Raw genomic sequence first — 26149 nt, 5'->3', positions numbered from 1 at the left:
TTTCTTTAGACAATTCCATTTCCCATAGCTTCATAAAGTAAGCTGGGCTCTGACCTGATTCCTTTCCTTCTTCTTCCCTTGATTGGCCTAATGTCATGCATGATTTATCCAGATCTATCCTGGGTACTAAAATAGGCTTGGAATGAATTCCTGGATGCACTTCTCACCTCACTCAACACCAGAGCCAAGGAAGGGATCCAAGAGGAGAAATGAACAACTTTTTCAGGTCTATTATTCTTAACCTTTCGTGATTCCTCCTCCTGTTTCATTTCATTAAGTTCTATTAAGAAAGACATGAAAGACGCCTAAAAGAAAATTTGGCTGAGCCTACCTGGTATTTTATTCACAGTTCACATCTGGGTGGAAGGCCTACATTTTCTGCTTCTTAAATCTGACGGGTTCTCCCAAAATATCTCTCTCTTGAATAAAACTACATACTTTTGAGGCAATCCAATCTGTCATTAATAGTAATTCTCACTCAGTGAGATGCTAACTTTGAGCAAATCCCAGTAAAACTCCCACTCACTGAACAGGATGACAACTTTACCAACTTAAAGATTCAGAGCCAATATTAACATCTGTTAAAGTTGGGTATTAATGTATTATTCTCTATACTTTTTGCATGTTTGAAACATTTCAAATTTTAAAAATAATAAAAATATCTTGCCTAGAAAATCCACATCCACAAAAAGAAATGTAAACAAGGATGATTTTTGCATCATTACTAACAGCAAAAATTGCCAATAACCTTGTAAGTCCATCAAAAAGAGAACAGCTAAACAAAATACAGCATACTCATATAACAGAATCCTTTCCTGCAATTAAAATGAATGAACTAGTTGTAGATATAACAAAATAAATGACATTGCTGATTTGGGAGAAGCATGTCTCAGAACAATATCATTTAGGTTAAGGACATGCACAAACATGCATGCACATATACATATACATGTATACACAAACACACATACACACACACGCACACACAGGATCTAGTCCTAAAGAAACCCAAATTGAGGGACATTTTTCAAAACAACTGGCCTATACTATTCCAAAGAGTCAAGGTCAGGAAAGACTGAGCAACTGCTCTAGAATGAAGGAAACTAAAGACATATGACAATTACATGCAACACATGGTTCTAAACCATTATAAAAGACCAGTTATTGGGATAACCGCTCAAAGGTGAGGACTAGATGGTACTGAAATGGCAATGGTAATTTTCTGTTTTTAATGGGTGCTTTGGAGTTTTGTAAGAGATGTCTTTGTTTGCAGGGATGCAAACACCAATGTTTTCAGGGGTGATAGGACATCAGGTCAGCAACTCACTCCCAAATGGTTTAGAAAAAATATCTGTTCTAACTTGTCTCAAAAGTAAAGCCTTATGATATTTACTTCACATCATACACAAAAATTAGTCAAAATAAACATTAAGAGCTAAAATTTCAGGGCGCCTGGTGGGGGCTCAGTAGGTTAAGCATTTGACTCTCGATTTCAGCTCAGCTCATGATCTCACCATTTCTGAGTTCATGCCCCGGATCAGGCTCTATGCTGACAGTGTGGAGCCTGCTTGGGATTCTCTCTCTCTCTCCCTATCTGCCCTTCCCCAACTTGCGCACGTGCCTGCACCCACACTCTTTCTCTCTCCCAAAATAAGTAAATAAACTTTAAAAGGAAAAAAAAGGCTAAAATTATAAAACTCTTAAAGAGAACATAGGAGAAAGCCTTTATAACCTTCTTATATATTGGATATGACACTAACCGGACAGGGAACAAAAGAAACAACAGATAAAGTGATATTCATCAAAATGTAAAACTTTTATGTATCAAAGGATGCTATCAACAAAGTGAAAACGTAATCTACAGAATGGGAGAAATATTTGCAAATCATGTACCTCATGAAGGGATAATTTCCAGAATAAAGAACTCCTACAAGTCAACAACAAAATAATTCAAAAATAAACAAAGCACAAATAGATATTTCCTCAAAGAAGATGCACAAATGGCCAATCAGCACAAGAACAGATGCTCAATACCACAAAGCAAAAGGGAAATGCAAATCACGAGGTCCACCTCACACCTACTGAGATGGCTACTATCAAGAAAACAGGAAATAACTAAATTCTACTCTTGAAACCAATACTGCACTGTATGTTAACTAACTAGAATTTAAATAAAGTTTTGAAAAAAATAAGTAAGTGCCAGCAAGGATGTGATGAAATTGGAACCTTGCCCATTGTGAGTGGGATATAAAATGGTGCTGCCACTGCAGAAAATGATAGGACAATTCCTCGAAAAATTAAAGATATTATGATTATGATCCAGCAATTCCACTCCTATGTATACACCCAAAAGAACTAAAAGCAGGAACTTGAACAGATATCTGTACACCCGTATTCACAGCAGCATTACTCTTGACAGCCAAAAAGTGGAAACAACCCATAATCTATCAACTGATGAACAGCTAAACAAAACGTGGCATATACCTACACTGGACTATTATTCAGCCCCAAAAAGGAAGGAAGTTCTGATATATGCTACAACACAGATAAACTCTGAAGATATTATGCTAAGTGACATAAGCCAGTCATAAAACAACAAATATTATAAGGATTCTATTCACGTAAGGTACCTAGAGTATTCACATTCACAGAGACAGAAAGTAGAATACTGGTTACCAGGGGCCGAGGGGCATGGAAAGGAATAGGAAATTAGACTTTAATGGGTAGAATATCAGTTTAGGAAGATGAAAAAATTCTACAGATGGATGTTGCTGATGGCTGCACCATCAACATGAATGTGCTTCATGACACTGAATTGTACACTCAAAAATGGTAATATGGTTAAAATGGCTTTTTTTAATTTTTGGAAAATATTTTGTTCTTTATACATACTATCACACATTGGTCTACTGTATAATGACTTATATGTCTTACGTCTGTATTTAATGTTACATAACCAGAATTTTCTTTGGCATGAAAAATAATTCTCATATGTTAAACTTATTTAACATTACAATGATATATTTTTTAGTGAATATTATATTTCAAAAGATCCATGTCTTTTTTTGGTTCATGTATAATTAACACACAGTGTTATGTTAGTTTCAGGTGTATAATTAATGATTCATCAATATTCTATACCAGAGAAGTGTATTCCTTTTTCTTTCTTTTTTTAATTTTGATGTAAATTCTAGCTAGTTCACATACAGTGTAATATTGGTTTCAGGAGAATTCAGTGATCCATCACTTACATACAACGCCCAGTACTCATCATAAGTGCCCTCTGTAATACCCATCACCTGTATGGCCCATCTCCCACCCACCTCCCTCCATCAAAACTCAGTTTGTTCTCTATTGTTAAGAGTCTCTTATAGTTTGTTTCTCTCTCTTACTTGTTTTCCCCTTTCCCATATCTGTTTTGTTCTTAAATTCCACCTATGAGTGAAATCACATGGTATCTGTCTTTCTCTGACTTATTTCTCTTAGCATAATACACTCTAGTTTCATCTGCATCATTGCAAATGGCAAGATTTCATTCTGTTTGATCATCAAGTGATATTCCATTATATATATATATATATATATATATACCACATCTTCTTTATCATCTGTTCATGAGTCAATGGACATTTGGGCTCTTTCCATTAATCTGGGAATTGTTGATAGCACTGCTATAAACACTGGGGTGAATGTGCCCCTTTGAATCAGCATTTTTTTATCCTTTGGGTAAATATCTAGTAATGCAATTGCTGAGTTATAAGGTAGTTCTTTTTTTAATTTTTTGAGGAACCTCCATACTGTTTTCCAGAGTAGCTGCACCAGTTTGCATTCCCACCAGCAGTGCAAAAGTGTTCCCCTTTTTCCGCATCCTCACAAACATCTGTTGTCGCCAGAGTTGTTAATGTTAGTCATTCTGACTGGTGTAATGAGGTGATATCTCATTGTGGATTTGATTTGTATTTCCCTGATGATGAATGATGTTGAGCATCTTTTCATGTGTCTGTTAGCCATCTGGATGTCTTCTTTGGAAGAGTGTCTATTCACGTCTTCTGCCTACTTCTTCACTGGATTATTTGTTTTTTGGGTGTTGAGTTTGGTAAGTTCTTTCTAGATTTTGGATACTAACCCTTTATCTCATATGTCATTTGCAAAATATCTTCTCCCATTCCATAGGCTGCCTTATAGTTTTATTGATTATTTCTTTCTCTGTGCAGAAGCTTTTCATCTTGATGAGGTCCCAACAGTTCATTTTGCTTCCATATACTTTATTTCTTCTTAATTTCTTGGCTAATCCTTTCATTCTTTAGTAGGATGTTCTTTAACCTCCATGTTAAAATAGTATGTTTATATTTTACCAGAAATTTTTTTTAATTTAAATTTTAGTTAGTTAGCAGGGGCACCTGGGTGGCTTAGTCAGTTAAGTGTTCAACTCTTGATATTGGTTCAGGTCGTGATTCATGAGATCAAGCCCCATGTCAGGCTCTGCACTAACAGTACAGAGCCTGCTTGGGCTTTTCTCTCTCTCCCTCTCTCTCTGCCCCTCCCCTGCTTGCGCATGCACTCTCTCTCTCACAATAAATAAACATTTTTTAAAAACATACAATGCAGTATTGGTTTCAGGAGTAGAATTCAGTGATTCATCACTCAAATACAACACGCAGTGCTCATCACAAGTACCCTCCTTAGTACCATCACCCACCTACCATAATTCTTAAAAAACCTTATGATATACACACTCCCAGAGATACCACATATTTTCTATGAGTATGTGGTAAATGTGGATAAACATATTTTTATGAAGTCTGGAAGAAAAGGCATAAATAGTGCCACCTCTGGAAATGAGAGATTATAGTCAAAATCATTGTTAGTATATCTTAAACTTCTAATTTTTAAAAGGATACTGATTTTACATATTATATATAAGAAATTTTTATATGAAAATGGCATATTATGAGCACAGGAGAAAATTTAAAGACAGGAAAAGAACTTCTATAAAAATAACTTCCTACACAGGAATACTATAAAAACTCACTAGTAACAAAATAACATTTCTATATTGGTACTTTCCAGTTAATACACTGCTTGCACAAAATTTAAAAAACAATAATAGGAGATTCTTCCCAAGAGAAAATGAAGGGGGCACAAGCACAACATAAAACAGAAAAAAAAAAAAAAAAAAAAAGAATCCACAGAGCATAAGGCCAGATCTAGTCCGGATTTTGAAATGAAATTTTATAGGACTTGTACTTATCCCCTGAGGGTTTCATGACCCAACAATGACACCACCAACGGTTAATAACAGCCTCTGCCCTCCCTGCAGTCAAATAGTGCTGCAATTCCTGAACAGAGCCACTGCTTGGGGGTATTCTGTGGGCATCCTGCTCCTGCCCGAGCAGAGGAGGGCAGAATGGAAACAAGGCCACAAACATATCTTTTCACTGCACAGAAATTGAGGCTTCTGGGCTCCACTTTCATGCTTAAAAATAGAAAAAGAAATTGACTTCACATTTTATGGAGAGTAGTCAAAGGAATACATTTAATGTGAAGAATCTTAATAGAAGTGCTATTCTTTTTCATTTTGTATTGACAAAAATAAGTAAGATGGTGGAACAAAGCAGGCAGAAAAGGCGATTATGAAATCCTTGACCTGCTACCAGCAAGCAGTATGCTGGCGTCCACCCGACACAGCAGCCCCCTCCAGCCCTGGACTGCCACTCTACCTCTGGAGCTGCTGCCGCCCTCCTGACAATTACCTCCATAATTTCCAAGATCAATGAATACCAGGAAACATACTTTTCCAAAAATAAATCCTTTTTTTCCTCAACAAGTTCTGAACGCTTAGATTTAGAAATTGTCCTGACGACATGAGCATATGTAAATCAAATTCAACATAAATGTTTTTGGGGCTTTTTATGATTTCTTTTTATAATTAAAGTTGTTTGCATTTGGGGAAAAGCTGGCTGATAGTGAAACATGTGGCTTCATGCTGACTTGAAGAAGGGGACCTAAATCCCTGAAACATGCTTTTTCTGTTGTTTGACATCATCAAACAGAGGTTCTGGTTTTATGTCCAGACTGTGCCCCAGGATCACGCAGAACCAGGGGTGAGTATCATACCCCTTGATGTCTAAATGTCTGATCTCATCCTAGAAACTCAAAGAAACTTGTGCCACGGAATCCCCTCACTGTCCTCCACTGGAGGCAGAAATGGGGTCTTTCTAGTAGTGAACTGTGGGAGGTTAGACTTTACAGTATGTCCTACTGCTCAAACCCTCGTATAAAAGAAATTCAAACATGAATCACTTATAGAGAAGTCTTACTGTGGAAGGCAGAACACCAGAATGGTCAAAAGCATCCAGAGTACATCCAGACTCTCTCAACGCCTCTCACCTACCTGTTGCACGAGCTCCTAACTGCTTTCCCCACTGCCCCTTCTCCAGCTACACTACAGTCTAGCTCAGCCACCTTCACGAACACACACAGATAGATACTCTCAAATTCCAACAACCATCTGGCTCACTGCCTTGGCCAAAAGGCCTCGCACCATTAGGCCTGGGTCACAGTTCTGCCCTCACTGTCCTACCCTCTCCCTGACACCCTCCAAGCCCCGGCCACACTGGGCTTTCTTCCACTGATCACCTCAGAGCTTTGTATCTGCTGCCCCCTCCATCAAGCACATTCTTCTCCCAGGCTTCATGTGCCTGGCTCCCTCTCAGCTCCACCTCCTTCCCTAGCCCTCATACCTAAGGTAGTCCTGACCCCAACAGTATTCTCTATACCTCACCCTGTTTTCTTTATATAATCACAACTTTAAATTATGCTTGTTTTTGTGTATTTCTCACTAGAATGCAAGCTCCATGAGGGCACAACATCGGCTCAGTACTGTACTTAATATGCAAGGCCAGCGCAGAGCAGGCACCCTATCAGTATCTGTTACACAGATGGAGGAGTGGGTGGGGTAGGTGAGTGAACAGCTGAATGGGTACATGGATGGATGGACACATGGTGGATAAATAAACAAGCAAACAAACTAACAAATAAATAAGGATGGGTCATTATTTAAAGCATTAACCACTATGCAACCAGTGCCACACCATGCAGTGAGGATTCAAAGGCAGGAAGAGCCTGCTCAGATCGGCCCTGAGGTAAGCATCATGAATGAAGCACTATCTGAAATGGACCTTAAAAGACGGTGGGGGGACAGCACCAGGTGGAGACAGGGAAGGAGTTCATTTCAAGTGGATGACCAGGAACACAAGCAGGAAAAAAAAAAAAAAATCAAAAAATAGTAAGCAATCTGCAGGAAACTAATCCTACAATTTAATGTGAAAAGCTTTTACCGTGAACTTAACAAGTAATACATCATAAAATATGAACCCCTAACAATGTCCCCTGTGTTTAAAAGTAAATGATTAGCCAACTGCCCACAAAGCCTCAACATTCATGCATTCCATTAAATTGTAATTCTCCCAGCCAAGGCCTGGGTGATGATCACCCTGGGTTTTTATTCAAGTCCCATGAATAAATCAACCAATGAGTAAGCCATGCCTCATACCCAAAAAACCTAGAGAACTATATACTGCTTTTCAAACCAAAACTCTTAAGAGGTAAGCTCATCAAGCCACTGGGCAATCCACACATTGGGTGTGCCTTAAGAAAGAAGTTATTCCACCAGCACATGCCTCAGTGGCACCCGGCAGAGAAGCCCATCATCCATCACTAATGTACTGAGCTGTTGTTCTCTATCGGCTTTTCCCTGACACATTTGCAATTGTGTCAAGAAGGCTCTGGGAATATTTTCATCATCGCTGTGTGTACAGAGGGTAGGGGAGTGAGGAACTGAGGGGACACTGATGAATAAGAGCTGCCTCATATGTGACTTCAATAATCAAGCCCAGCCATCTTGCTTCCTGGCAGCTGCAGGAACACAGGTTGTAAAGTATTTTTAGACACTGCAGCTGAGGGGGGTGGTGGGGGGAGGCAGGTGGTCCAGAGAGACCAATGCCTGGAGCAGATAAAAATGGCAATGTTCAATTTCCTCTGGTCCAGTAGTTCTCAAACATCAGTGTACTTGAAGAACACACAAAGAACTAGTTAAAAACATAAATATGCTACTCTTCTGCCTTCCACATCTAGACATGCCAGGAACTCTGGTTCAGAAAAGGGGGGGGGGGGGGCAGGGAGGATGTACCAAGCCTCTGCATTTTAATATGCACCCTGTGCAGCTTGAAGCCCTCAGAAGAACACGACTACCAGCCCGAGTGACTTTGGTGGAAAGAGAGAGTGTGGAATCCCTGCACACAACAGCCCCCAGCCCGCCAGTATCTTCATTTCTTTAGGGCCTTCTGAGAATCTGATGAAAGCCCATTTTTTATTTCTATCTCTTCCACATCATTCTTTTCTCTCCATTAGTAATGCGAATGTTTGAACAAGCCCTTCTACGAAACACCACTGATTTGTCAAACATTTTTCTACAATTATCCAGGACTATGAACCTCCTAATAAATTAGCTAAAAAGCTAAAAATTCCCAATTAAAATCTTGAGTCTGTATAATTAAAGTATTGCTGTTGCTCAAAGTATAAATCCATGGAAGGATAAACTTTACCTCCCCCCCTTGGGAAAAAGAAAAGTTAATCTTTGGCAGGTCAAGTCAGTAAGGTAAGGAGTTTGTGTTTTTAACACATCCACAAATAACATTAGAAGATTAAGATAACTAAGAATCTTCCCAAAATACATACACAGGAACAAATAAATAAAGCCCTTAAACTTCAAATGCACTAAAACATTACTGCCAAGAGAGTTGTTTAACCTAGTTAAAGATTACAAATGTTTTATGTGTCAAAGACAGAAAAGGAGAGGCTCATAGTTTTTAGTTTACCAGCCATATATACTTTTTTAAAGTAGGCTTCATGCCCAGTGCAGAGCCCAACGTGGGACTTGAACCTGAGCTGAGATCAAGAGTCAAACACTTGGGGCACCTGGATATCCGGCTGTCGGTTGAACATCACAGTTCATGAGCTCAAGCCCCACATCAGGCTCTGTGCTGTCCACATGGAACATGCTTGGGATTCTAACTCTCTGTCTGCCCCTCCCTGTTCACTCTCTCAAAATAAATAAATAAACTTAAAAAAAAAAAACAACCCACCTCTTGAAAGAGTCAAATGCTTAACTAACTGAGCCACATAGGCACCCCTACCAGCCATATTTCACTAGGAGGGAACAAACTCAATTTTTGTAATTTCAGTAACACATGTTATGAATATAAGAAGATAAGATGAAGGCCAATCGATTAATCAATGAACCCTCAAGCAGAGACACAGTCATATACCTCTTGGAAAGGCCTTTTTTTTTTTTTTTTTTTTAAGTTTATTTATTTATCTCGAGAGACAGAGACAGCGAGCAGGGTAGGGGCAGAGAGAGAGGGAGAGAGAAAGAAAATCCCAAGCATTCTTCATGCTGTCACTGCAGAGCCCAACACAGGGCTCGATCTGTCAAACCATGAGACCATGACCTGAGCAGAAACCAAGAGTCAGATGCTTAACCGACTGAGCCACCCAGGTGCCCTGGAAAGGCCTCTTCTTAATTCTACGGTGTACCAACTCAGGACAATCATCTATACGGAAACAAATTAAAGACAAAAGCAACCCCTTGCAGCTCCCCAACTAGGAAGAAGCCAGCCTTCTTGGAAACATCTTCAAGGCTCCCAACCTTTCTGTCTGCACGCCCAGGGCAGGGCACCCACACACACATACTGATGGACTCAGTAGAGATTGTGACTGCTGGTGAGCAAAGGGCAGGGCTGAGGGAGGTCAAGAACCCACCCAGCCTCCACACCCAACTCTCTCCCCAGAGGGTTATGCTGCTTTCCTAATTCAGCAAAGTGAGTGTTCACACTGAAAGAAAATCAAGAGCGATCTTTGTAGCCCAAGAGATCTGGCAAAGTGCCAGCCCTGTCCTGTTGGGAGCCTTCTGTGAGGCAGGTGAAGTCCCAGGACTCTGGGTCACCAGCACGCCCACCATGATACTGTGACAAAGATGAACAACAGCAACAACAAAAACTCTGTAATGAAGAAGCTCTGGCTAAGTTTCTGCTTCTGTTTTAGCAACAGTTCTGTATAAACAAAGCAGGACTCTTGTCAACATCTGTTTGATAAATCAATGTGACAAAATGAACTAACAACTGGAATAAATGACAGGATCTGGGTACCACTTTGGCAACCAGACTTGGAAGCACACTCCTGTGGCAAGTCAACAAGGTAAGCCTGGTTCAGGTCATGCAAAAATTGAGAGGAAACCAATAGAAACTGGGAATTCAAGCCTTAAAAAAAGAATAAAAAAAGAGAAACCTACATTAAATAAAATTTTTTCTATGAAAACAGACTTACGGACATCAACATAATTCTGTCTTATAGTCAAAATAATTCTCATTAGATTTGAACCTCAAAGTGGAACATGCAGGAATGAAGAGCCCGCCTCTCTGCACCTGCGACAGGCGGCCACCTGTGTCCTAGTCTGTCCGCCATTTCACCTTCTGGCTTCCATAGCATGTACTACTAAAAAGGGTACCTCGTCTCCGGAAGTACCAATAAAAAGTACCAATAAAACCAAATGGAGCTCTTTGCCCCACCCACCTCTCTACCCTACATATTTCTTTCTGATCCCACAGAAGCCATGCATGTCTGAAGCTAGGCATTCCAAGGTTCCCAGGCGTGGGGATGGATACTTGTTGATAAAACATGTCTTTGGAGAAAGTTATATATGAAATGATGGTGATATTCAGACAAGCAGAAAATTAAAAGCGCTGGTACCATTTTTCACTGGCCAACTTTACCCCAGCAATGTGTCAATACACACGTGAGCTAATTCAAAGATGTGTATTTCAAAGTTCATTTTTTTCACCTTTCTAGTATTTCAATTAAGTGAGGGTTTCAAGCACACTAAATAAATGAGAATATAAATAATTAATGGCAACACTACGAACTAGGTGGGCTCTGGGCCTCAAGGAAGAGCTCCTTAATTACAAAATACACCTTCCCATCTGCTCACATATACATGCAACCCCATCTACATGAGACCCAGGCAAACATCCCCCACTTAAGGGGAAGGGTATTTAATTAAAACAAGAGCAGAAATAACCTTCTACCACCAGGAATGGCTCAGTAGGGGGCTGAAATCTCCCAATATCTAGCCACCCATGGAAGAATTCATGCTCTAGCGATCTTTTCTAGGTAATCATCAGCATGTTCCTACTAGAATCATGTTGTTCTGCAAGAATGCAACAAGGAAAAGAACTTCCGTCTGGTGGTTCTGCTACTGCTTCCATGCCCTGTTCCTTTTGGAAATACCTCTTTCAGAGCCACATAAGGCTCTTCTTCCAACTTCTTCTCACAGTCAGAACATACCGTGGGACCCACACAGCAACTTATAAACGCATGGGGCGTGCTGCCAATGTAACCACAGGAAAGCAGGCAGAAGCTGCAGGGCCCGTTCCAAAAGCAAGCAGAGATCTAGTTAAGGCAGGCAAACCACTAGTCACCTGCACCAGCCCAGGCTTCGCTAGCAATAAGTAGCTGCATCACCCATAGAGCTCTGGCACTCATGGAAATAATCTACCTCTAACTGAAGTGCAAGTTTGGAAACAATAACCAAGAATGCCTCCTCCCCTCAGGGTCCTTAAAGGTCAGTGGAAACCTCCAATCCTCTGGGAGGCCTGCCCAACTTGACTGCAAGAGCAGTGGCATTGGCCTTCTGAGAACCTAGGACATTCGCAGACAGCACAGCTCACCCAGCCCATGACACACCCCAGGCTCAGCTTCCAGGACATGGCAGTGAACAAGAACAAGGGAGCCTGAGTTTTAGGAGTGGGGTAGACAGATAAGGAACAAGGAAACAAGCAGATAATAATAGGAGGCCAAGTGCTATGAAATTAATCATCAGAGCACCGTGAGAGAGTAGCCAGCAGGGGCTTACTTGGGATTGAGGGGGTCAGAGGATCACTTCTGAGGAAGGAGGAGACACTGACATTGAGACAAGAGCCAAAGGTAGCAAAGAGCTCAATCTGTTCTCAGAACGGAGAGGCAGTGACAATAGGTAAAGCATAGGGACTCAGAGGCAGATGGCAGCGGAGCAGGGCAGGCAGAGCCACAGAAGTCTGGGCATTCAGGCCATGGTAAGTGACAGGAGGGAACTTAGATTGTAATCTAAATGCATCTGGAAGGCACTGAAGGGCTTCCAGGAGAAGCATGACATGATGGTCTTGTGACACAGCCTACTCTGCCATATAACTACTCTTTATCCCTCTCTCTGTTATTAACCTTCCAGATTTATATTGCCCTAGATCTACCACCAGGAGCAGGAACTAGGTCACAGCACTTCTTTCTCTCCCTCAAGTACCCAGTACACTCTCATGTACTAAAATGACACTTGATGCATAAATACACACACACACACACACACACACACACACACACACACTGCACATCTGTTCAGATGGTTTAAAGAACCTGTATTTAAAAATAGAAAAATAACCATTTCTCTACAATGTATGTAGTTTTCACTACTAGCTGGGTTATACTGAGAAAATAAAACAGAATTAAAAGCTCAGAATAGAAAGTCATACTTATCTATCAGTGAAAAGAATTTGGCTGCAGTATTCCTACCAACACAAAAGCAAACTAGCTATGTGCCCAAAGAGGAACCCCCATCTTACTGAGAATGGAAAGGCAGAGACAGACCATAGGCAAAGGCCGGCATCCACCATCACAACAGCCCTCCATGCCTACTTGCCACCACCTACTGGAGAGTGAAAAACACAGATCTGCGCACTGTTGCAGGGTCTGAGACTCCCAGGCCAGTTAACTAGTAAAACAAACGAAATTGATAGAGCACAATTCATGCGTTTGAAAAGAAAGCTCCTAAAAGACAGCCTCAGAAATAACTAAAATAAAAGACTTTCTGGGGCACCTGGCTGGCTAATCAGTGGAGCATGAGACTCTTGGTCTTAGGGTTGTGAGTTCAAGCGGCACATTACATGCAGAGATTACTTAAAAATAAAATATTTGAAAAAGGTGGGAGGGCGTCTGACATTTAGAATGAAAAAAAAAAGCTTGACTGAAAATTTTCTTCAAATAGAGTTAAAGCAGAATAATAAATCATAACTACAAAACAGCAATCAAACCAAACCAGAGAGAGTAGCCAAAGGCAAGAGGAAAACCAGGAGAGAATGGTGCCCGAGAAAATAAGGTTCAAGACCATGTCCAGGGGCAAGCGGGCCACAGTGGCAAGAGCTGCTGAGTGGTCATGTCATCAGGGCCTGCCAGCCCCGAATCAGACAATGTGGAGCTCAGGGGGCCTTGGTGGGGGCCTTGGCGGGGGCCTCTGCAGGTTACAGTATACACTGAGCAGGCAGCAAGAAGAAAGGAAATAGAGGCATTTCTCAACTGGAAATATTCAGGAAGGTTTAAAAGCCAAGGGAATCAGATGGATGAGTGAGGGAGACACACTGACTGGACAAGATGACAAAGGGCTTAATGGAGGCTGCTGGGAAGGGAGGAGGTTGGAGAAGGCGCCACAGCCCAGACTAGTCTGGCCCCATCCTATGCAGTCCCATGGGGCCTTACATGTAGAAAGGCCCACCCTTGGCTTAATGCTCTGCTGTCACCATCCTGAAATTCTTTATTATTTTTTTTAACAAGGGGTCCCTCCCTTTCATTCTGCACTAGGCCTCACAAATTACAGAGCTGGTTCTGGCCTAGGAGAGGCACTGGCCTCAGCACTGAGAAGGGCAGTTCTGCCCTTCTTCTCTGTGGCTTCTTTCTCTGTGAAGCAGAAAGACAGCCATCTCCTATGAACAAGCAAGAGAGCAGACAAGGAGGAAAAGGTTAATATTCCATGTAGGGTGAAGAAACTTGGTAGACTTCATCTTAACCCAATGATCAAGGGTAACATCACCTATACTAAGACAAATCAGTCTCGTACTTCCTTATGATGCACTGAGAAGGGCACATCACTTTTGTGCTATTTGCTATTCCTGTCAAATACATAACCTCAATGTAAACAGAGAAAGCCCAAATTGAGGAATATTCTACAAACAGCATACCAGTACTCTTTTTTTTTTTTTTTTTTTTTTTTTTGAAACATTTATTTATTTTGGAGACAGAGAGAGACAGAGCATGAACGGGGGAGGGTCAGAGACAGAGGAAGACACAGAATCTGAAGCAGGCTGCAGGCTCTGAGCTGTCAGCACAGAGCCCGACGCGGGGCTCAAACCCACAGACCGCGAGATCATGACCTGAGCCGAAGTCAGACGTTTAACCAACTGAGCCACCCAGGCGCCCCTAGCATACCAGTACTCTTAAAAATTGTCAAGGTTATGAAAGACAAGGAAAGGCTAAGGAACTGTCCCAGATTAGAGAAGAGAAATGACAATTAAGTGCAATGTGGCATCACCCTGAAATAGAAAAAGGACATTAGAGGGAAAAAAAACCTAGTGAAATTTAAATAAGGTATGTAGTGTAATTAATGGTATTATATCAATTTTAATCTCAATGTTCAATCAGTGGACATGATTATGTAAGACAGTAAAATTAGTGCAAGCTGGGTAAAGTATACATGGGAAATGTGACACTTTTCTTTACATCTCAAATTATTCCAAAATAAATTTTAAATTTTCACATAGATTTTTCATTTGTGATTTTCTTTAATGTTATCAGTAATTCCAGGAACCTTGATTATCACCTCTGAAGTCCAGCACTACCACGTCAGACGTGTTCCTGCTTCTCTATCAATCCAAAGAATCAGTAACAAGAAAGAACGGTTATGTTCCCCTTAAAAATTATAACTTTGACCTAAGAAAAAAAGACAACAGCTAAACTATTTTTAAAAAATCACTCATGGGTAAACTGCTTATTTTTTTTTTTAGTTTAAATACACTGAATAAGAATATAAAAATTAAAAATAAACCATGGCCCCCCCAATGCACAGGAACCACAGACATTTTTCTCCAAAAAAGGCTGGGAGGTGGCAAGCACTCAGAGACTACTAGATATCTCTTCAAAAACAATGTCCAGTGACCTCAGATTTTAGGCAATAATTTTCTGCTTTCTGATTTTTAAAACTGGGTTTGAATCCTAGTTCTGCCTCTTAGCAGCCATGTGACCTTAAGCTGCTGCTTAAGCTTTGTGCTGCAACTTCCTCAACATACCCAATGATAAAGATTAAATTACTTAACACATTAAAAAAAAAAAAAACTGAGAGCAATACTGGCATATGGGAAATTATATTGGGAGAGGCAGGGATGAAATTAGGAGGACACCAGATTTTGGCCTGGATGACAAGATAAATGGTAGACAGAAGGAACATTCTGATGGTGGGGCGGCAGGAGTTTAGTTTTAGTTTTCTGCATTTGAGAGGACCATCAGCTGCAATCTGTGAACGGACCCAAGCCAGTTTGATTTTGCGTAACTATTAGGTTCTTCTTGGTTGATAACAATAAGGACCCAAAATGGATGAGAGTCTGCTATTCTCCTATAGACTAGTATCAGGTTATACTAATGGCGAATCTCAGATCAACTTCTGCCATTCCGCAGTCTTTGATATTTAAGATAAGAATTTATTAGCAAACAGGCACAAAATAATTCACACAAACTGTTTTGTAAGGCTTACAGAGCCTTAGTACTCTGTCCCAGTGGCTGGACTGGGGACTATGTAGGTTTCAGATACTGTCTGTGAAGATTCAGGCCATGGTAGCTCAGTTGGTTAAGCGTCCAACTCTTGGTTTCGGCTCAGGTCATGATCTCAGGGTTCGTGGTATCCAGCACCACATCAGGTTCCCCACAGACAGTGCAGAGCCTGCTGGGGACTCTCTCTCTCTCCCTTTCTCTCTCTGCCCCTTCCCCACTTGCGTGCACACATGCACTCTCTCTCTCTCAAAATAAATAAATAAACATAAAAAAAAAAAGATTCACACTATGGACTCTGTCATTTCTCATACTGTATTCTTGTGAAGAGAGTATCTCAAAAGTATTTTATTCAATAAATACCAATGAAAAAAACATTATAACTTTAAACAGGTGACATACAGCTTTAAATTTATATAATACTTCTCCCACCTACTGCATCATTCCACTTCATAGCTTTCTAGCAAGGGAGGGAGAGACAAGGGGAAGAAAGAAATGTCCCTTCAGTTCTCATTCCTCTGCCCACTTGAAGGCTAAGTGGGCACATGAATTAAAGCCTTAAGAAGTGTTAAGCATCTATAAGAACCATTCAGGTTGCAAGAACTATCACAGATTTCCTTTCTCTATTTTAATTAAAAATTTTCCTTGAAGCTTAGAGAGAGCTGGCAGCAAATCCTGATGAGACAGTACTTTAGAAAAATGAGGATTTACAAACAACCTCAGGTGACACATGTACCGACACCTGGGACAAAACCCACTCCAAGAAACCATTCCGAACTGGTGAACAGGCCAGTCCAGGACTCAGTGGAGTTATGCCACTACTCTGCTGCCACCCAGTGGCGTGTAGGCACCAACGCACCTCACGGGGAAAGGAGCCCAGAGGAAGAGCTTGGCTCTTGTAAAGGACATGTTCTCTGGAACACAAAGTCAAGGGAGAAGTGCTGTCGAGCCTACCACAGCACCAAGGACATGCAGTGTAAACGGATGCATTCTTGGGAAGGGATGCATTAAAATAGGTATCAGGTTACTACAGTGAAGTCCTTACTCCACCTCAGACTGAGAACTGCTCCAGGGATTCCAGTGAAATCAAAGCCAGAAGACAGACCCAAGAGAGTCCAGGCTTACCTGCTTTGGGTCAGAGGCAGCAGCGCCAGGTGCTGGGGACTCCAATTCTACAGTCACAGGCCCATCATTCTGAATGTGGACTTGCATGTAGGCACCAAACTTGCCATCTGAAAGAGCAATGCAAACAGTTATGAGAGAGGGAAGCCCCAGGTTACTCCTATCTAAAAAGCCACCCAGATCAATGGGATCAGAAACGGGAGGAGTACGACTAGACAGTAACCATGGGGAAAGGTGATCAACTCCAAAAATAGGGAGGGAAATGCAAAATTAAACAGCAGGGGTGCCACTGACTTGGCAAGAATGAAAAGATCTGAGAACACCAGGGTGGGGACATAGCGGGAAGGTAAACTGGTTTAACCACTTTGGAGGGCATGGTGGTGCTTGAAGAAACTCTACAAGTCTGGAATTCCCCCCTGAAGAGTCTACTCAGAAACTCTTACACAAAAGGAATGTTTAAGGGTGTTTATTATGGCAGTGTTTATAACAGAAGAAGTGGACACAATCTGCCCCTCATTGGGGGATAAATGCATAAACTCTACTTTAATTCCTCAGTGGAATACTGTGTGGCAGCCATATCCATTATTTAATTAAATAATAATTAAGTTATTTATTATAAATATTAATAAATTATATATAATATATACGCATTACATATATATGTATACATATGACATATTACATATATATTACATATTACATATATATATATATGTGTGTGTGTGTGTGTGTGTGTGTGTGTGTGTGTATATATATCTCCAAAAAAATGTGAGCAGGAAAGGTGAATGCCAAACACAGGACAGGAGCCACATTCATACTGAAGAGAAGGCAGAGGATGGTGGGATTTGAGAAAGACAGACCTCAGATAAATATGACTAACTGGGTAGTGAGTACACTAGTATCTACTTTCTGCATGCTTCATAATTTAAAATTTTCAAACAAATTAAATAGAAAAGGAAAAAGATAAGGTGAGGAGGGAGGTCCTGCTTCCTCACTGTTGGAACCATTCAGCTCCCTACGACTCATTTCAAAATGGCTATGGGCTGCCCCAGAAAAGAGCACCTCTCTCTGTCCTATTTCAAACCTTCTAACACTCAAACCCACTCAATTGTGTCTATCAATCCCCAAATGCTAAATTACACTTATAAAGAAAGCCAAGGGGTGGCTGGATGGCTTAGTCGGTTGAGCATCAGACTCTTGTTCTTGACTCAGGTTAGGTTTCATGGTTTGTGAGATCAAGCCCTGCATCAGGCTCAGCACTACCAAAGCAAGCCTGCTTGGGATTCTCTCTCTCTCCCTCTGCCCCTCCTCACCTCAGTCTCTCTCAAAATAAATAAATAAACTTAAAAAAAAAAAGCCAAGAATATGCCTTGAGAGATGATGGCATTCCTATCAGAATGTCAACTCCACACATCCAAGTACCAATGTTAAGCCCTGGGCCTAAACACTGTTGATGACACATACGGATGCTTACTCAAAGTAACACACTGGTCATGACAATTTCTCTCTAATAAATCCAAAGTAAGAGAAGAGCTGGGTCCTTGGGGCACCTGGGTGGCTCAGTCAGTTAAGCATCTGACTCTTGATTTCAGCTCAGATCATGATCTCACAGTTTGTGAGTTCCAGCCCCGAGATGGGGGTCTATGCTGACATCATGGGACCTACTTGGGATTCTCTCTCTCTCTCTCTCTCTCTCTCTCTCTGCCCCTCCCCTGCTCGTGCATGATTCTCTCTCCCTCTCTCTCTTCTCTGTCTCTCAACATAATCAAAACTAAAAACATTTAAAAAAGAAAGAAAGAAAAGAGTTGGGTCCAGAGTGAAATAGAAGTCCTCAAAAACTGAGAACCATCAGGAACTCTTCTGCTGCCACCCACCATTAAGGAGCAAAGAGAGCATATGAGATCCAGTCCACATTTGAAAATCGCTCACCGCTTTTCACTCATAGCAACCCTGTGCCAGGCATGGCGCTAGAGATCAAAGACTCAGCTCAAAGGCACAGATAGCCCTGGCGCTCATGAACCCTGTGGTCTAGTATGGAAGACAGTTGGGCACATTGTGGTGACAATGCAGCATGGCAGAGACCTTGAGGGATTCTGGCTCTGCAGGCCAGAGGAGGGTCCAAATCCCCCTTGGGGGATTCTTGGATAAGGCTTCACAAGGTCCAGGACTTGAAGGACAACAAAGACCCAGGCTGGAAGAGGACAGGCCCCGCCCCAACAAGTTCTGAGTCCTGGGGCAACTTTCCTGACCTCCCAATGGCTCAGTTTCTTGCCTGGATCACAGGGATGCTAACAAGAGGGACTAAATCACAGGGAAAATGTAATGAAACAGTGCATGCAAGTGCTTAGGACAGTGGCTCACATATGGTGTGTGCAAAACCAGCATTTGCTCTTGTTATTATAAGAAGTCATGTTTGAGAGGCTCCACACAACCAGAACCATGCTTCCCTGTGCCCTGCCAGGTATGCCTTGAATAAAGAATACCACGGTCACATACTTTTGGAAAACCACATTTGTTTGAACTCTCCCTTAGAGAATCACAAAGCACAGCAGCAAGTAATAGGCTGTCAAGACATCCTTGAGTAGAGAAATCTGTTTCGTTTCTTTACCCTGGTGGTTCCCAAACTCCCCTAGGCAAGGAGCTCTATTTTCACACAAAACATCCTTTAGAGGGCAAACGACCCTCTGGGAGAGGTTGAGGAAAAGAAAAGCACCAAATGGACACACTAACCCAGGGCAGGCCAGCTTGGAGCCTTTCTGGCTCCTTTCCTTCCTGGAGAGCAGCTATGCTCTCAGGTCCTCGGGTCCCTTCAGTACCAGACCCACCACTGCATGAGGAGATCTCTGTGAGCATTTGCTCCTACCACAACTGCACAATTTTCATCTCTGATTCTTTCCCCTGGTATCACTCCCTCCAAAGATCCTTACCCTCGTGGAGGGTCTTAGCAAAATGGGCACACCAATGTTTTCTTCAACGTACAGACAGCAGCATTAAAAACTACATTAGAAGCACCCACGTTGTTCACAACTTTTACAGGCAAGATTAACTTAGTTCCTACTGGGTAGCCCAATGTGCTCAAACAATGGTGACTTTTCTTGAACTCCTATCAGATTAAAGTGGCCATTCAAATCTACAGAGCGTTTGTTTTATCCATGTCAGACTAGCAAAAAAGACATCAGCTGGGAAGGAAATCATGTGTTTAATTGCATGCTAAAATTATGGCTACAATTAGTAGCAAATTTCAGCCGCTGCACTCCTCAGGGAAGCTGAAGGCAGACTCAGGAGGAAAGGAATTATTTCCGACCTTGAATTTCTGTTGCCAGGATTACAGCATATGCTTCACCGTGTTTATCATTCCAAGTAGTGAGAAATTTATCTTCTTTTCCTGTTTTTCTTCAGTTATGAACAGAACTATTATCTGAACTTCCATTTGTACAGACAATAAATCCAAAGACATGTTTTAAGAGGTCTTAACATGGGTACATTTTTTACAGTTCAGATCAAAGAGTAAAGCCCCATGAAAAATTATACTGGCCAGGGGAAATAAAAACACTTTAAAAAATAATCTTAAAAGACAGCAACAAATCTGCAAAACTACATCTGGGCTCCAGTGGTGATATGATCAAGTCGTCCTTAAATATAAGTCCCAGGGTTCTATCCAGAGCTGGAGGAGAAGCACGTGTCAGGCATGTTTGTGCCACATGCTCCAGCTGGAAAACTCCCAGCTATGAGCCCCAAACCTGCTGTGACCTGGTTTCCAGCAGCCACTATCCAAGGGCCTTACCAGCTCCAAACCAATGCGCCCCGTTAATGTGCAAAGGCTGACATCCCTCCCTTTCAACAATGCTTGACTGACAGTCACCACTCCCCGAGAAGCCCTGCCCTGCCTCTCCGTGCCCGTTTGTTCAAGGATGATAGCAGGACAGTCACCACAAGGAAGATGCATGTTAGTATAGGCATGGCACTGGGTCCACAGCCAGGCAGTCAGAGTACAGGAAATCTGAGTCTCTGTTACTACTGTCATTCCCACCACTCTCCATGGTAGAATATGGACAAATGGGGGCAGGGAGAGTGCAAGGGGCAAGAAAACCACACCGAAAAAACATGCTACTGAAGAAAATGGAGAACAAAAGGCATGATGGTCATTTCTTGGCCTGGCTGGGAGCAAGCCCACTCATTCTGCTTTCCAGAGCCAGCCTGCAATGGCCAAGATCAGGCTAGGACTCAGCCTACCTCTAGGGACCAGCCTACCTTTGGGCCAGCCCATCTAAGTACATCCCCAAAGGCAGCTCCCTCTGTCACTAAGGCAAAGTCCTCACTGCCAAGGCTACCTCTTTGTTCTACCTTAAAGCTATTCAGAGCCTGGGCAGGTACAGAAGAGGGTTTTTTTTTTTTTTTTAATGTTTATTTTTGACAGAGAGAGACAGAGCATGAACAGAGGAGGAGCAGAGAGAGAGAGACACACACACAGAATCCGAAGCAGGCTCCAGGCTCTGAGCTGTCAGCAGAGAGCCCGACACGGGGCTTGAACTCACAGACCGCGAGATCATGACCTGAGCCAAAGTTGGACGCTCAACCGAGCCACCCAGGCACCCCAGAAGAGGGTTATTGATGGGGGACCCAACATCGGGTGCATAGGCTGGGAACCAAGAAATCAAGAAAATGTGTGGAAGTGAGGTACTCAAAATAAGCATGTGGCAAGGCGAGGGCCACTGCAGCTAAAGGAGTGTGGTCTAGACCCACAGGCTTGCATCACACCTGGAGCCCAGAGGAGTGTGACCCTGGTGGGCCACAGGTACTATGGCAGCTCTGTCCACCAGCATAGAACTGCTTCTCTAGAGTGCTCCTGGACCTATATCCCCAGAGGGCTCAGCCAATTCAGGGTGCCACCATTAGGGCACGGATTCCCCGGTGGGCTGATCTGGCTCAAGGGAGCCTGTAAAGCAGAGGCATGGGCTCTGGGAGCCATCAGCAAAGACCAGCAGCTCCAGCAATGGCACTTCCTAAATGACTTAGCTGGGAAATTATTCAGTTATCAGAGAAAGAGTACATGGCAGGCCCTGTCAGCCAAGTTTCTCTGAGAATGAGAGCCAAGCCTAGGTCGACAGCATTAGAACCACTGTCAGATTCCATTCCATGTCCAGGCCCATGGAGGGAACTCAAACAGCGATCTCTGGAACTTGTGGCTTCTCTTCAGACTCAGTCCCCCTTACCAGTGGTCTCTGCTTATCTGTGCTTATCTCTGTTGTGGTTCAATCCACTCAAGAGAAATACCTCCTCTGAGCAGCAGATGTCTCAGGTGTGGGATTCCATGGCCAGAGAAAATGGGGAACGAGTCCCGTGGCCCAGGATGGAAAGTGCCTACTCCCAGGAGTCAGGGCACCTGTCACCAAAGGGGGCCAGCCCAATTCCAAACCAAAGAGCTGGAAACAGGGGCTTCCAGGGGAAATGGCCTACAATTAATCTCTCACTAGGATATTAAACTCTCATCTGAGCTAAAGTTCTGAAGTCAGATTCAAGGCAATTGTTATAGCCCTCCTTGTATTACAAGGAAGCTCAAGGCAAAGTTTTCTCTGACCATCAGGGCTTTGCTTGGATATCTCTGAGCTCTACTGGGGTCCCAGGCATCATTCTATCTGGGATAACTGCATGGAAGGCGACCAGGTCTCCACACTGAGGCACCAGTGAGCCTGTGTGGGGACAATGTAATGTCTGAGGCCCCAGCAGACCTACATGGGCCTTGTGCAATGCCTGTGCAGACCTACTGAAAGAGCCTGATCCCACGGGGCAAGGACACCCTTCCACCACCATATCACCACTCAGGGGCTCCCATGAGGCTCGGCCAGTTAACGTGTCTGACTCTTGGTTTCAACTCAGGTCATGATCTTACGGTTTGAGGGTTCAAGCCCCACATCAGGCCCTGTGTTGATAGTTCAGCCTACTTGGGATTCACTCTCTCTCTCCCTCTCTCTGCCCCTCCCCTGCTCATTCTCTCTCTCTCTCTCTCTCTCAAAATAAATAAACATTAAAAAAAAAAAAAAAAGTCTGTCCAGCAAACAATCCCTTAAAGCAAGGTCAAAGAACAAATAACAAAATGGATGAAAAATATCTACAACTCACAGCATATATTAAAAGCTCACAGAAATAGGGGTGCCTGAGTGCCTCAATTGGTTAAGCATCCAACATTGGTTCAGGTCATGATCTCATGGTTTGTGGATTTGAGCCCTGCGTGAAGCTCTGTACTGACAGCTCAGAGCCTGGAGCCTGCTTTGGATCCTGTGTCTCCCTCTCTTCCTGTCACTCCCACACTCGTGCTCTGTCTCTCTGTCTCTCACAAATAAATGTTTAAAAAAAAAGGAGCGGGGGGCAAGATGGCAGAACAGCATGTAAGTTTTTTTGCATCTCTCGTCTTTGAAATGCAGCCGGGTCAACACTAAACCATCTTGCACACCTTGAAAACTGATTTGAGGATTAACACAACAATTAGCACAACCTGAACCACAGAAATCAGCAGGTACATGGCATGGAGAGGTGAACTGGGGGATACAGAAGCTGCGGAGGGCAGGGAACTGTTTCTGCTTGTGGAGAGAGGACAGAGACGGGGTGGGGGGGGAGGGAAGTACGGGAAAGCACCCCCACCTCCATAAGCAGTTGGAGAGGAAAGGAAAAGTATGCAAGGGACTGAACAACAAAGAGAGAAAGGCAAAAGGGAGGGTTTAAATTCCATTAAGACTCTATAAACAGGGGGAGTGCAGAGTCTGAAACTCCACAGCTTGAGAACTGGCGTTGCTCTAGTGGGAAGGGCGAATTCCCAAGAGCAGAGAGCGAGGTCCAAGGGGTCCTCGGGCCACAGAGGGAGAGGCAATTCCCCTGCTGGGAGGACATTTGGTAGAGGCTGTGCGGCCCCCCAACAGGCAAAGGTCCCAGCAGACCCTGGGGAACCACATTTGCTGGTGTTGGAACAAGGACGTTAAGGGGGAAGTCTCATGTCAGATGTGTGTTGTGATTTTCCATAATCCCCGAAATGCTGCTGCTACACGATTGTGTGAACTTTTTCTGGGGCAGGCTGGCACCTAGCCACAGTCTCTGGGCATTGGCCGCAGCATGATCCCACGAACATTCCTGGGGTCAGGTGGGCACCCAGCCATTGCTTGGTGAGATCCTCCCTTGGAGGGTGAGAACAGGTCATAGCTGCAGTCCTTCAGATGTGAGGGGTTGGGAAACAGCTGCATCTGAGATAAAACTCAGGAGGGAGGTGGAGCCTGGCAGCCTGACAGTGTAAAAGCTGGAGTGGACAGAAGCCAAAGACAAAGGCGGGTGCTTGATTGCCAGGAGGGGAGAAAACAGAGCTCTGATACTAGAGACTGGGTAGCTGGGTGACATCATTTTCACCCCTCCTATGTATGCACATACACGACTACATGCACCACAACGGTCCACCCCAGTAAACTAAGCAGCGCCATCTAGTGAAGAACAGAGCACTAAGCCCCACCCAACTGGGCCAACTATGCTCTTGAGGAACACCACAAGTCTCTCCGCCTGCTTAGTTTACAGATCATAAAGTGCTTCATAGTTTGACTTCTAGGGGAAACCGATGTAATTTTAATCATATTTTAGTCTGTTTGCTGGTCCATCTATTTAATTTTTTTCTTTTTCTTATTCTTGAATACAGAAAGAGAAAAAAATCATTTTTATTTTCCATTTTTATTAAAAAGATTTTTCTTTAATTTTTTTCTAGTATGTTTTTTATTTTTCTGTAAATTTTTTAAATTCTAGTTTATGTTCATCATTTCATTTTGTTCTATTTTACTGTATTCATTTTTTCAAATTTTCAAATGTTTTCCTTTTTATTTTTTCCTTTTTTTTTTCTTATCTTTTCCTTTTTTCTCTAATCTATCAAGCTCCTTTCAACAAGCAGACCATAACACACCTAGGATCTACCATCCTTTATTGATTTTTTTGTGTTGTTTTTAATTATTTTTTTTCTCTGTTAATTCCTTTTCTTCCTTCAAAATGACAAAATGAAGGAATTCACCCCAAAAGAAAGAACAGGAAGAAATGACAGCCAGGGACTTAACACAGATACAAGCAAGATGTCTGAACCAGAATTTAGAATCACGATAATAAGAATACTAGCTGGGGTTGAAAACAGAATCCCTTTCTGTGGATTCTAATTTCATCCTAAAGTAGTAGAATACACATTCTTTTCCAGTGCACATGGAACATTCTCCAAAACAGATCACATAGTGGAACACAAGAAGTAAAACTGAGTCAGGATGAAATAAAAAATTCTATAACTGAGCTACAATCTCAAATGGGAGCCACAGCAGCAAGGATGGATGAAGCATAGAAGTGAATCAGCGATACAGAGGACAAACTTCTGGAGAACAACGAAGCAGAAAAAAAGAGGAAGACTAAGGCAAAAGAGCGCGATTTAAGAATTCGAGAAATCAGTGACTCATTAAAAAGGAGTAACATCAGAATCATAGGGGTCCCAGAAGAGGAAGAGAAAAAGGGGTAGAAGGGGTATGTGAGCAAATCATAGCAGAAAACTTCCCTAACCTGGAGACAGACACAGACATCAAAATCCAGGAAGCACAGAGGACTCCCAATAGATTCAACAAAAACCGACCATCAACAAGGCATATCATAGTCAAATTTACAAAATACTCAGGCAAGGAAAGAATCAGGAAAGCAGCAAGGGAAAAAAAAAAAAAAAAGTCCTTAACCTACAAGGGAAGACAGATCAGGTTCACAGCAGACCTATCCACAAAAAGTTGGCAGGCAATAAAGGAGTGGCAGGATATATTAAATGTGCTCAATTGGATATATGCAGCCAAGAATTCTTTATCCAGCAAGGCTGTCATTCAAAATAGAAGGAGAGATAAAAAGTTTCCCAGAAAAACAAAAATTAAAGGAGTTTATGACCACTAAACCAGCCCTGCAAGAAATTTTAAGGGGAACTCTCTGAAGGGAGAAAATGCAAGGGAAAAAAAAAAAAAAAGAACAAAAGCAACAAAGACTAGAAAGGAACAGAGAACAACACAAGAAACCTCAACTCTACAATCAACATAACGGCAATAAATTCACATCTTTCAGTACTCATTCTAAACGTCAATGGACTAAATGCTTCAATCAAAAGACATAGGGTATCAGAATGGATAAGAAAACAAAATCTGTCTATACGCTGTTTACAAGAGACCCACTTTAGACCTAAAGACACCTTCAGATTAAAAGTAAGGATATGGAGAATAATCTATCATGCTAATGGTCACCAAAAGAAAGCCGGATTATATCAGACAATCTAGACTTTAAAATAAAGACTGTAACAAGAGATGAAGAAGGGCAT

At 42.3% G+C, this 26149-nt stretch overlaps 1 protein-coding gene across 3 annotated transcripts in view; it reads right to left on the bottom strand.

Annotated features, from left to right (window-relative positions):
- DTD1 (D-aminoacyl-tRNA deacylase 1) overlaps positions 1-26149 on the bottom strand; it is a 205554-nt gene that overhangs the window by 157240 nt on the left and 22165 nt on the right. For all 3 annotated transcript variants that reach the window (XR_006703361.1, XM_045445432.1, XM_045445433.1), the window contains exon 4: positions 16804-16910. Coding sequence is in view for 2 of the 3 variants with exons in the window: in XM_045445432.1 (XP_045301388.1) it covers positions 16804-16910 (107 nt within the window). In the remaining variant the exon portion in view is untranslated. The remainder of the gene's footprint in view (positions 1-16803; positions 16911-26149) is intronic.

Source organism: Leopardus geoffroyi, chromosome A3, assembly GCF_018350155.1.
Source record: "Leopardus geoffroyi isolate Oge1 chromosome A3, O.geoffroyi_Oge1_pat1.0, whole genome shotgun sequence".
Taxonomy (NCBI): Eukaryota; Metazoa; Chordata; class Mammalia; order Carnivora; family Felidae; genus Leopardus; species Leopardus geoffroyi.
This window is presented reverse-complemented; position numbering and strand designations above follow the sequence as displayed.